The sequence below is a fragment of the Lolium rigidum genome, chromosome 2 (assembly GCF_022539505.1).
Source record: "Lolium rigidum isolate FL_2022 chromosome 2, APGP_CSIRO_Lrig_0.1, whole genome shotgun sequence".
Classification (NCBI taxonomy): Eukaryota; Viridiplantae; Streptophyta; class Magnoliopsida; order Poales; family Poaceae; genus Lolium; species Lolium rigidum.
The window spans coordinates 264,917,895-264,930,863 of NC_061509.1; the positions used below are offsets into that span (position 1 = coordinate 264,917,895).

The 12,969-nt window shown below is 48.2% G+C and overlaps 2 protein-coding genes across 2 annotated transcripts; both read left to right on the forward strand.

Moving 5' to 3' along the window:
- The first annotated feature begins 1,131 nt into the window (after positions 1 to 1,131).
- Positions 1,132 to 1,818, forward strand: LOC124690875. The gene has a single exon (XM_047224203.1). The coding sequence runs from the start codon at positions 1,132 to 1,134 to the stop codon at positions 1,816 to 1,818; it is 687 nt and encodes a 228-aa protein (XP_047080159.1).
- A 2,064-nt stretch (positions 1,819 to 3,882) lies between these two features.
- On the forward strand, positions 3,883 to 7,377 carry LOC124688705 (bHLH transcription factor RHL1-like). The gene is made up of 6 exons (XM_047222341.1): positions 3,883 to 4,251; positions 4,388 to 4,507; positions 4,665 to 4,730; positions 5,699 to 5,764; positions 5,894 to 5,962; positions 6,929 to 7,377. Exons 1-6 carry the CDS (start codon positions 3,883 to 3,885, stop codon positions 7,259 to 7,261), a joined length of 1,023 nt encoding a protein of 340 aa, XP_047078297.1. The 3' UTR covers positions 7,262 to 7,377.
- Positions 7,378 to 12,969: the final 5,592 nt, after the last annotated feature.

Below are 12,969 nucleotides of genomic sequence, written 5' to 3' on the forward strand. Positions count from 1 at the left end.
TGACGGCGGGCTGCACATCGGTCCGTCGTGCGGCGGGAGTCGATTTCGGGCGAAAGCCCAGCGCTTTGGCGCCAACGGTGACGGCGCCCGCGGGTGTCGTGTCCCTCTTGGGGGCACCGTTGTGGTTGCTCCCCTGTGCTTGAGCTCCGGGTGAAAACCTTTGACCGTTCTTGGTCTCGGCGACGGCGGCACCTTGTGTCGTCACCCTCTTGGGGGCGTCGTCGTGGAGCTTGGATTACCGTGGGCGGTTCTCGTTGTCATCGGCGGGCATGCTTAGATCCTCTCTCGGTGCTTCGATCCCGGCGAAGGGTGGACTTGGCGGCTTCCTATCTTTTACACGTGACATTGGGGTCTTAGTTCCTGGTACTTGTTGTCTGCGGGCAGGATCGGCGCTCCACGGCCCGGAGCGGGAGGGCAGGCGGCCCTTCCCGGCAAATAACTTGGTGGGTACGAGATGACGTTGTCCGGTGGTTTCACAAGGAGGCGGGGTGCATCTTTAGTTAGGAGTGTCGGTTGTACCTTGGAGGGTGTGACATCTCCTTTGTATTCTCTGTTTTTATCTTTGATCTGCTTTGTAAAGAGGTCTCCCCCTCTACCTTGTATCGGTTTGGCCGTGTGTGGCTTTATTTATAAAGCGGGGCGAAAGCCTAATTCGAGGATATTGTCACCTGAGGAGCATGACAATTAAATGAAAAATGCTTACCGAGCATCATCATCTTTTAAACTAAATATATATATAATGCTTAGTGAGTATTATCTTGGTTAGCTGATTGTACAAGTTTATTAACACTCGACACAATAATAGCTCAGCCGTACCTGCAGCCCGTGCTGATCACTGATCGATGGATAGGTCACACAATGGCCTCCTCATTGGCCGTGTTTTTGTGTTGGAGACTCACGTCCGAATCGGATATGAGACAGGAAAAGAGTTCGAGTTTGACTCCAGTTCCGCATCGGCTGCTGCTTCACAGTTTCAGGTCCGATTCTACTGGAGATAAATAACTCCGGGGAAAACAGAAACGAAAACAACAAAGGCAAAAACAGAAACCTGGCGACTTCTATCTTTGGTTTCATCTCGCCGGCGATCTAATCTCGGGGCATCACCGTCAATCAGCAAAGAAACTACTCGGGATGGAAGCAGAAGGGAAAGCTCCCAGTCTGCTGGAGCTGTGCGTCCGAAAGGCGATCGACAACCTGCGGCATATCCAGAGCGTGGACGGCGTGGACACGCCGCTGCTGCGCAGGATCCTGCCCCACTGTGACCTGGAGCAGCTGACCCGCATAGAGAGCCGCACGGCGACGGACCTGACCCCGGTCACGGACGTCCTCTGGAAGGGGTTCTACCGGCGGCAGTTCGGCGAGGAGCACACGAGCCGCGTCGTGGACAGGATGCAGCGCGCCGGGGCGCGGTACCGATGGAAGGATCTCTTCAGGGCGAAGACGGTGCAGCAGAAGGAGGTGGAAGACAAGATGGTGGAGGCGCTGACGAACAAGTGCCGGGCGCGGAACGCCGAGAGGCAGAGCAGGGCCATCAAGCGATTCACGAAGGTTCAGCCAAGCAGTTGCAAACGAAGCTATTTCGGAGGAGGACCGAGCGGCATGTTCTCCGGTTCCGGCTACAAGAACCCAATGTTGAAGAAGGCGAGGATGGAGGTTGACATTCGGGCAAAGATGGAAGCTCCTTTTTGCAGGAGGTCTACAACGAGTCATGGACAGCCAATGAGGACGACGGCGATCCGTAGACCCAACTCGACCAGCACCATTGCCAAACCAACTGCAGTGAATAGGCCGAACCGAAACAACGGGTCCAGGTTCTAGATGAAGGGCCATGAAGTATTTTTGCCATCAGAACGAGCAGTGCTTCTAGCTCGGGCAGCAAATGTATGTAGCTGACTAGGTGAAACAAGCTACGCTCGAAAAAAGAGTGTGATTTGACTGCAAAACTGATGATGGACCCACCCGTATATGTAGCTGAATGTTAGTAATTTTGCATGTTTGTTTTGCCCTGTCCATGTTTTGCAACTTGCAAGAGCAACCTATTCTCATTTCACAGGAAGGACTGAAAAAGTGGAGACCAAAGATAATATGTGCAGCAGTCGGTTTACCACCCCAAGGACCCCAATCCATCCTTGCGCGCACGAAAACCTCGGCTCTTTGCCTAAACATGTAATAGATCTGTTGAAAAGACATGTAATTGCACAGTTAAAAACAAGTGAGGTTGCTGGAACATGCTTTTTGCAAAATTTGCATTTTGGATGTAACGACCCAATTCATATTTTGAGGGGAAGCTTAGATAAAAGTAGAGTTTTGCAGGGCTAAATATTTGGTACAAGTAGTTCAAATTAAGAAAGTTAAGAAGCAGTGTATTCTTATGAAAAAAGAGAGAGTATATGTATGCTAGTTGCAACAAACCACCATATCAAAGGACCCGCAACACATTTAATTTTTGTAGAAACGATAACTTTTTTCTTCTTACAAATAGTTATAGAAGGATATATAGTTGCACTCAATGTAGCACAATTGGTTTGAGGGGGTTGCTCTAAGAGAATAGCATCTCGCAGGCGGGCCCTCATACCCTTATGTTTGCCGGTTTTGCGCCCGGAATGTGTTAGATGACTAGTATTATCAAGCGATAAAAGGTCAAAGCTTGTTTGATTTAAAGGAATTGCATAAGAAGTTTGTAGGATTAAATCTTATAGGGATTTTTTTTCTACAAGGTTGTTTGAGGATTGAATCCCATATGAACTTTTCCTAAGGAGTTCTTTACACTAGATTTCATAGGAAATCAATCATCCGCTCACACCCCTTTTTCATAATCTTTTGCTTTTCTTGTAGTGGAATCAAACAAACTTTGCTTAATATGAATTTCTGTATAATTGAGGTGGGCATGACAACGCAAACCCTAGATTTTTTCTATTCCTACAGATTTCCTATCCTAAGAATGAAACATGACGTCAATGGTAACACTCAACACTTGCTTCCTCGGGGGATTTAGGTAGGCCCCTAGATATGTATTTTAACGCGCCGATGTTTCACTTGTGCCGGCCTCTCCTCTCGACGTTGTCATCGCCCTTTCGCAACCCTCCGCCCAAAGTCCCCACCCCCTATACGCATTGGACGCCTCACCTCATCCTTTATCGATGTGGTCTTATGTGTCTTCGGCAAGCGAACATTGCACAAGGTCTTGTGTGTTGCTAGCAAAAAGATCATGAAGCTAAAAAGTTTGCGCCACTGCTTGGGCTTGTCCGAGAAGGACATCTATCGAGTGGTTGCCTTGGCAGAGGTGGATGAAGGAGAGCGTGTTGGTGTTGAGGTCGAGGATGTAGTCTAGGTGAGATACAGGTTAACTGAGCTACTTGTCATTGCATCTCTGTCTCCCTCCCCTCTGTTGTGACTGTCGAATTCTCACCGAGCGGTGGAGCCCCTCCTAATCTCTTCATGTCTCTATGCGACAATGTGATCGTGTGTTGCCTGTGTCGTAGAGGAGCTGCGTGTGGCAAAATCCGTGGCGGAGATCGTGTCACGCCGCCGATGTCGAAAGCCATGGTTCTCAACGAGTTTGTGTGGGGAGGGGAAACAAATATGACGGAAAATAAGTGAAATAATGAAGAAAAAAAGGAAAAGGAAATAATGGTCCCATATGTCAATGTACAGTAAAGCAAAATGCAAAATATCGGCTGCTACCGGAGCTGATGGCATTTTTTATATGACTCTAATAGTTGGGCCGGCCCTTATAACCTGTTTAAGAGCTCTGTTCTTTGAGCTGCCACCGGACATGCTCTCAGCCACCACCACCTTTCTTCGCCGGCCATCAGTAAGCTAGCGTCACGCCCTCCTCCTCCTCCTCTCTCTTCTCCACCCGAGCCAAGAATCACCTCGCCGATGCAGCCGACAGGTCGCGAAATGCACGGCGGCGCCGCCGGTGGACAGGACGACTTCTTCGACCAGATGCTGTCTGCGCTGCCGACGGCGTGGGCCGAGCTCGGCTCCGGCAAGTCCCCCTGGGATCTCCCGGCCGCCGGCGGGGGAAGCGAAGGCGACCCAGCGTTCGACGAGTCCGCGCTCCTCGCCTCCCGCCTCCGCCACCACCAGATCAGCGGCGGCGCCGCCGCCGCCGGGGGGTTCCTACCTCTGCCGCTGTTCACGGACCGGTCGCGAGAGGACTTGCAGGGAGGTAGCCATGCGCTGTATGACGGGTTCGGAGCCGCCGGAATGCATGGCGCCACCGCCGCGCACCAGCCATTCGGGCAGGTGCGCCAAGTACCAGTCAGTGACCTTCGCAAAAAAAAAAAAAAAAAAGTACCAGTCAGTGTCCAGTTTCGGTTCAGGTTCGTGTTTGATCAGTCGCGCTAATAGAACTCTGCTTTCTTTTCCCCTGAATTCCAAGGCCGGATCAATGCCGGCGCCACCACCGCCGGCGGCGCAGGGCGGAGCGGCCGCGCCACCGCGGCAACGCCAGCGGGCGAGGAGGGGGCAGGCCACGGACCCTCACAGCATCGCCGAACGTGTACGACGCCACTCCCGCCACCACCTTTCCCTTCTCCCCCAATTATTATTTCTTACATGTTCTACAGTTCTTGATTCCCACCATTGCCCGATAATTCTTCAGTTTCACCTGTCACATTCTCGCGATCTCACTGCAAATTTCATGTGCCCTTTCGCAGCTCCGGAGGGAGAGGATAGCGGAGAGGATGAAGGCGTTGCAGGAGCTGGTCCCGAACGCCAACAAGGTGACACAAAACCTCCTGCCTTTCCCCCTCGCACTTTTGCCTTTTTCTTTCGCCTTTCCACTCTCTTTGAGCAAAGCAGAAGAAAGCTTCCCTGGAATTGTGGTGAAAATGCATCCATGTTTCCTGCATTATTGCTCTCGAGGAAAGCTGGTTTATCATAGTATAGCGTGTGGATGCTATCTCGTTTGTGTAATTTGTAAAATAGCCGGTGCATGATGGAATGGGAAAGCATGGTAGTTGGTTCATTCATCTTAACTAATTGCCGGGATAAGGCGACCTGTCGGACCTAGATTGGAGGATGGATCTGGCTTAGTTGTTTAGTAGCTTCTAACTGGTTGGTGGTAACTGCAAAGCAGGAAGCAAATAGTAAAAGAAGCTGCCATGGTGCTAACGGGAATGAGAAATGTTGTGCCCATGACCAGTTGGGCCATAAGGCTAGAGGTGGTATCGATTAGTGCAATTACAGATAAACACCTACACCAAATTGAAGGGTGGGGTGAAATTAGGGACTTGATGATCATTACCTGGACCTAGAATATTGAACATCATGAGGAGAGTGAGATAAATGGGGGTTCCATATATCACAAACATGTTTCAATTTCGAGACATGCCACTTGCTTGGAATCCATGACGGCTGCAAAACACTATAGCCGGACATACACGGACATTGTCTACTGCACAAGTCCAGCTTCTTGGATTCTCCATGAACCGGATGGGCAGTACTCTTTCTGCCACCTCGTGCCGTCGATAATACTTCTGAAGCTTCCAATGGCACATGTGATATCATTTTTTGCACAACTTTTAGTCACTGTTTAGAGTATCTTGAGTGATAGCGAATGTCTTGTGCTGGCTTTCGGAATAAAAGCTTATATGAGTTGTCATTTCTTAGCTGACACAGATGCCATCATGTATACCAGATCGAACAATGATCGGTTCCACTGGAATAACAATATGGAATTTTGTTGCAGACCGACAAGGCAACGATGCTCGACGAGATCATTGATTATGTGAAGTTCCTCCAGCTCCAAGTCAAGGTAATTTCGCTTCTCTACACCTAGCCTAGGTTACTAACAGTAAATGTGTTTCTGAATGTTGCTACTAGTCAGTTGGCTCCTTGAAATATGGAAATCATGATCCCTGATCCGATATTAACAACTGTGCAGGTTCTCAGCATGAGCCGATTAGGCGGAGCTGCTGCAGTTGCCCCTCTGGTTGCTAGCATGTCATCAGAGGTATTACATGATCTTCCATTTTGGCGAATTTCTTTAAACTGATTTTGGCACACTTCTTTAAACTGATTTTGGCAAACTTATTTGTGAAAAGAAAACTGGGGACAACTACATCATTGATACCAACAACCTAAAGCCACACACCATCACTTGCCTGCGTGGGGGGCGGAGCTGGCTTGTTAGCACTGGGATCAGCTGACCCCAAACAAAATCAGCATTCCTTCACTAATTGGAGATTTAAAAAAGCTGTTCATTTGTAGAAAATGAGCTCTCTTGAGGTGAATCCATAGGATTTTTTTCTGGTTTCGCCCCTGTGCGTGGGCCAAGTTTTTTTAACCTTGAATTCCGCTAATGACGTTTCATTAGATCACAAAGTGTATACGGAAAGTGCTAACCTTTTGACCATCGGTTCGGCGCAAATACTCATAAGTATGTCATCTTCAAAGTTGGTGTGTTGATTCTGGCTCATTTAACTTTTAGTACTATATGAAAAAATGATTATTATTGTCTAAAGGTCGATCCCTCTTGAAGTCCACGTAGTAGAATCCTATTAAAAATGCCAACATTGGCATTTGGAGGACTGCAAGTCACGGAAAAGCGCTAGTACAACGAATAGTATGCCTATAAAAATTGCATGCTTCAAATCGAAAGGATGCCATGAAATTGCTCAAGGAACTTATCAAGTATTAGTGGGTTCCAACACGACAAGAAAAAGGTTGAAAGGAATCTTGCTACTTCAAGAACATGAGGGAGGAAAACACGCCTGAAAAGTGAACACAATGTACCAAACTACTAATCAAGCATTTAAGCTGTAGCTCCTACTAGTAGTTTGATCACAAAGGACAATTCCAACTCTTGAACACACCCCAGCTACTACAGGTCAACCCATATTTGACAAACACCCACCAGCTTTTCTTTCTTGAGTCGTCTGCTAAATTGCCACTATACTAAAATTAGTCCAACTTGCAGGGCAACGGAAATGGAAACGGGACCAGCAGCAGTGGAGACGACAATGCCACCGACGACAATGGTGGCAGCACCTTGCAAGCGACGGAGCAGCAAGTAGCAAGGTTGATGGAGGAGGACATGGGAATTGCGATGCAGTACCTGCAGGGCAAGGGGCTCTGTCTGGTGCCAATCTCCCTTGCCTCGGTCATCTCCTCCACGACCTCATCGTCGCTCCGCTCGAGCATCCACCCTATCAGACCCCTACCTGAAGGTGGTAGTCCTGCATCACCTCATCTGGTGAACGGTACGGCTGCTGATGACTCCCTGACCATCAAGAATGGTGGTAGACAGTGAAATCGGACGTCCATTCTTTCCGGGCACTTCTCAAAGGATTCAGTATTCAGAAGGTTGTCTTCTAGGGGTGGGATCGTTAGCTGCTGCTTCTTTCTCTTCTCCTTACTGTTTGTTCATAAGAAATGATGTTTAATCATGTAATCTTTTGTTACATTTTCTTTTCTTATGTGTAATAGCTTTCCTAATATATGTTTCTCCTTTTGGGGTCATGATCGAGCTTCTATCTAAACTCTAGCCTTAGCTTGGTTATATCAAACTTGTCTGGGAACTGTCGTTCCCTTGTTGGATAGAAGTAAAGAGGAATCAAAATTATTGGTCCAAGGGGGGCCTGATCATATTCTAAGTTGAAAATATCAAAGTTTTCAGGATACTAGAAATGGTACAAATGCAAAGTTGTCCTTAGATGGTACAAATGCAAAGTTGGTCAACAAACTGAAAGATAATGTGAGAACCCAGAGAGAGGATATGCTGTTTTAAGCGCTTTACAAACAAGATAACTTAATTATAGAGCGTTTACTGAAATTCATGAAGAAAATTGACAACGATGACATTCCACCAATGATTGCGTTCAGGCAGTGACTAAGTTAAATTATCTTTAGAGATGCACTGAACAGTATCTTGAGAATCAAGTTGTAATGTGTGGCTCAAAACAATCAAAACGATAAGAGAAGAATACATGTGCACAAATAAATTACTTCATACGCTGAACATATTTAAGGATCATGACAGGCGATGCACCCACTTCGGTGAAGTAAATGAAGAGCATCTTTCACTGCTCGTTACCAACAAAAGAGATGCAGTGAAAACTCGCACTACTAGGGAAAAGCCTATAGGTGGAGGCAAGTTGTGCCGGCGCACCACCTTGTGCATGCGCCGGTGGAAAGGATTGCCGGCGCACCGCATTTCAGCCGCGCCGGCGATGAAGGTATACTGCCGGCGCACCTCGGGGAAAGGCTCGCCGGCGCTATTTCCTGGCATGGCCCGGGCAGATTTGGGCCAGGCCCAAGAATCATTGCCGGCGCACCGGCCCAGTGGTGCGCCGGTGGAAAGTTTGCTATTGCCGGCGCACCCCTGGGCCGGTGCGCCGGCAATGATTCTTGGCCCTGGCCCGGTTGTGATATAGCCGAAAGGGGTATATGTTGCCGGCGCACCATGGTCCAGTGTGCGCCGGCAATAACCCGGCAGTTATTTCAGCCACCAAACCAGCCCGGCCACTCACTCACACACTCACTACACTCCACTTCTCCACACAAACCCGAGCCTTCTCCCAACCCAGCTCATTTTTGCCCATTTCTATCCCCAATTTCACCAATTTGACCAAACAAAATCAAAATTTTTGAGCAAATCTTCCCTTCGTACATGCATCTCCCACATCCCCCTATGTAGATCTAGATCTACTATCCCGCATTGACCGCTCAATCTAGATCTAGATCTAGAAAGTCGGCTTCCATACGCCATTGTCGCGGCGCGTCGTCTCGATCTTATCGACGAATATATCAAACAAATAGGTGATTAATGAACAAATTAAGGAATGAAATCGATGTATGTTGGACATTTGAAGAAAAGCTCTCGTGTGTGGCATATATATATGTTGTGCTTGTGCTTGTGTGTGTGTTGGCGTTGAAAATGAGTTGCCAACGTTGCGCCGAAATGTTGATTCTTCAAGTTTCCGTTTCGGCACATTTCGGCGCTCCTATGTCCTACCGTGTAGGAAGGTCATGCCGAAATTTTCCGTGAAAACTACCGACGGATGCATGGTTCTAATGAATTATGTAATCTTACCATGCAGGCGATAATGGTTATCGAGATGAGTGAAAGCATCGTGATGAGATATCTGAAACACGCGATCATCGACATGTATGAAAATAACCGCACGGAGGTATTGTGTCCGTGCCGGAGATGCAAACGAGGGAAATGGTTTGACCCGTATTCGTGCAAGTTGCGGGGGCACCTGCTCACTAATGGTTTCATGCATGGACACACTCAATGGATGAGTGATGATGGCGCGGAGGTCAATGGGACGACGGCGGCAGGTGGTAAAAATGGCCCGCAAGAAGGAGGGCATCATGATACCGATGACGATGAAGAGTTTGTCGCACATGACGATAACCTTGACGACGACAATAACCTTGACGACGACGAAGAGGTGCCGCTAGCTTCGGCCGTGCGGGACCCTCATCTTCAAGATCTGCTTCTCGAAAAGACGAAAGGCGCCAAGCGGAAATCAAAGCTTGAGCAACTCGAGATAGACTCGAATACTCCGTTGTACGACTCAGGTCGCGGGTTGGGGGAGTCTCGCTTGAGAGTAGCTCTCGATGTGCTGCGGATGAAGGCGAAACACGGATGGACGGACACAAGCGTCGACGACATCCCGGAATACGTGAAAGATCTCCTTCCCGCCGGGAACACATGTCCCGGTAGTCTAGCCGAGGCCAAGAGAATCACGTGCCCTCTCGACTTACCCCACGAAAAGTATCACGCCCGCATCAACGACCGTATCATGTATCGCAAGGAGCACATGGACAAGACCAAATGTCCCGTGTGTGAAGCTGAACGGTACAAGAAAGGGAAGAAGAAAGCTCCTCGGAAAGTTGTGTGGTACTTCCCGCTCGCCCCCGGCTTCAACGGTTCTACGCGGACCGCAAGGAAGCAAAGCTCATGCGCCGGCACGCGAAAGAAAGGAGGCGGTGTTGAATGATAAAGAGCGGATTGAGCACCCAGTGCCGACGCACCCTTCGGATGCAAGCCGGTGGAAAGCATTAGACAATGAATTCGGAAGTTTTGGGGCAGATCCCGAAACATCGGGTTGGGTGCGAGCACGGACGGATTCAATCCGTTCGGAAACCGAGCAGCACACATAGCACATGGCCCGTGTTTGTATGGATCTACAACCTCCCGCCCTGGCTGTGCATGAAGAGGAAGTACATACGGATGAGTATGCTAATTCAAGGGCCGACACAGCCAGGAAACGATATCAACATGTATCTCGAACTATTAAAGGAGGAGCTTGAAACGTTGTGGGCGGAGGAAGGGGTAGATACATGGGACGCCGTCGCGGAAGAATATTTCCCTTTGAGAGCCGCGTTGATCACGACGGTGCAGGACTACCTCGGATACGGTTACATTTCGTGCCGGTGTGCCATGGACACAAGGCATGTGTCGGGTGCATGGAAGAGACGATGTTTTTGCAGCTTGGTAAGGATGGCTCTTCGAAAACAGCTTACATGGGGCATCGAAGGTGGCTACGAAGACCGACCCGTGGAGAAAGCGTGGAGATCCGTTCGATGGTACAAATGAACCCCGAGGACCTCCACGTAAGAAGAGCGGCGAAGAGATCGATACATTACCGAAAGGTTGGAAGGAGTGCCCTGCGCCGGGAAAGATTCGTCAAAAGCCCGGAGAGAAGAAGAAGAAAAAGGAAACGACGCCGCTCATTGGTGTATGGAAAAGGAGGTCCGTGTTTTGGGACTTGCCGTACCGGAAAATTCTCGATACACCTCACCGCCTTGATGTCATGCATATTACAAAGAACGTGTGCGAGAGCTTGCTTGGCACTCTTCTCAACATGCCGGACCGGACCAAAGATGGGCCGAAAGCAAGACAGGACCTGAAAGTTTTGGGCATCGTGGAAGAGCTTCGGATCCCGGCGGCCCAAGAGGGACGAGTCGGAGGAGGAGGCGGACGGCGGTCGAAGCGCAAAAGGATTAAGCAGCCGGACTATTACTCGTCCCCCTCCTCGCTTCACTTTTAGTCCGGCCGAGGTCGATCAATTTTTCAATTGCCTTCTAGGAGTCGAGTGCCCTTCGGTTACTCCGGGTAATAAGCGATACATGGACCCCAAGAAACGAAACTTCAGCGGCATGAAGTCTCATGACCGTCACGTGATGATGACGCAGATTCTTCCGGTTGCAATCCGAGGTATAATGGATGACCATGTCCGTGCAACGCTGATCGGGCTCTGTAACTTCTTCGACGTCATAACTCGGAAGTCGATAAGCGTGAAGAAACTCGCAAGGCTCCGGGAAGAGATCGTGGTGATCCTATGTGAGATGGAGATGTACTTCCCGCCCGCATTCTTTGACGTGATGGTCCATCTCGTTGGTCCATATCATGGATGATATCGTCGAGTCTAGGGCCGGCATTCTTACACAACATGATGCCGTTTGAAAGAATGAATGGGGTCATTAAAGGATACGTTCGTAACAGGTCACATCCAGATGGAAGCATCGTACAGGCTGGCTCACCGAAGAGTGCATCTCTTTTCGCACGAATTATCTAGACATCGAGGACCCGTTGGTTTGCCTCAAAACAAGTACCTCCGTAGGTTCGAGGGAGTAGGCCACAAAAATGGAAGGAAGGAACCGCACGTGCACATGTCCGGTCGGAGTTCCGACTTTGACAGGCCAACTTAGTAGCGCTACAACACATTGACTTGATCGATCCTTGGTTGAAAGAGCACAAAACCATGATAGAGAACAGTGGCAAGCCGATGATGACGGAAGCATAATTATACAGATAGCACAACTCCTCTTTCGCGCGCTGGTTCAAAGACCACATTGTTGCTAATCCCCCACCAATGGATTCTCGACAAGGATAAACTAGTATTGGCCTTGTCACATGGCCCCGCGCCCAACATCATGACTTACCAAGCGTACGATATCAACGGGTACACATTCTACACGGAAGAAAAAGACAAGAACAGTGTTTACCGGAACTCGTGGGTAACGATGGATTCCCGGACGGGTGACGTAAAGACTAGATACTACGGAAGAATCGAGGAAATCGGGAGCTTAGCTACGTCGGGGAGAAAGTGCCGATGTTCCGTATCGGATGGGCTAAGAGCGTCGAAAAGAAGACCGGTATTTCACCACCATGTTTCTACCCGAAGCCAACAAATCAAAGTCCACGAACGCCACCGCGCAGAATGAGCCATGGGTACCGGCGAACACGTGCACCAATGCTTCTTCATAACCGACCCATCCAGGCCTAGCCGTGTTATCGTGAGGAGAGGCAAGAGGACCATCGTCGGAATGGATGGAGTCGCCAACGAGGAAGACTTCGAAGGACAAGTCGGAGACCCAATGATGGAAGAATCCGAGGACGAAGACACAACATACACCACAAGAAGAAGCAGGACCACGCTACCGAGGTCGGTCGACCCTTCAAAAGAAGAAGTCACGACACGGGGCTAAATTATTCAACGACGAGCAAGAAAAGCAAGAAGAAAGCGAAACACTCTTCTCAATCGATGATGTAAAACTTTATTTGCAATGTATAACTCATATTTTGTGTAATTCATAACTACTCATATTGTCATGGCCAATATTTTATGTATGACTAATTAATATTGTGTTGGTCAATATTTTATGCATGCATATATTTTGTGAAACACTCTTCATGTTTTTTACATAACTCATGCATATTGCTTTGTTATTATCTTGAAAAGTTAAGAAAAAACAGTATACAGTAAAGAGAAAAGAAATAAATAAATAAAAATAGTATAGGATTTTGTAATGCAATATTTTATGTATGACTAATTAATATTGTGTTGGTCAATATTTTATGCATGCATATATTTTGTGAAACACTCTTCATGTTTTTTACATAACTCATGCATATTGCTTTGTTATTATCTTGAAAAGTTAAGAAAAAACAAGATATACAAGAAAGAGAAAAGAAATAAATAAATAAAAATAGTATAGGATTTT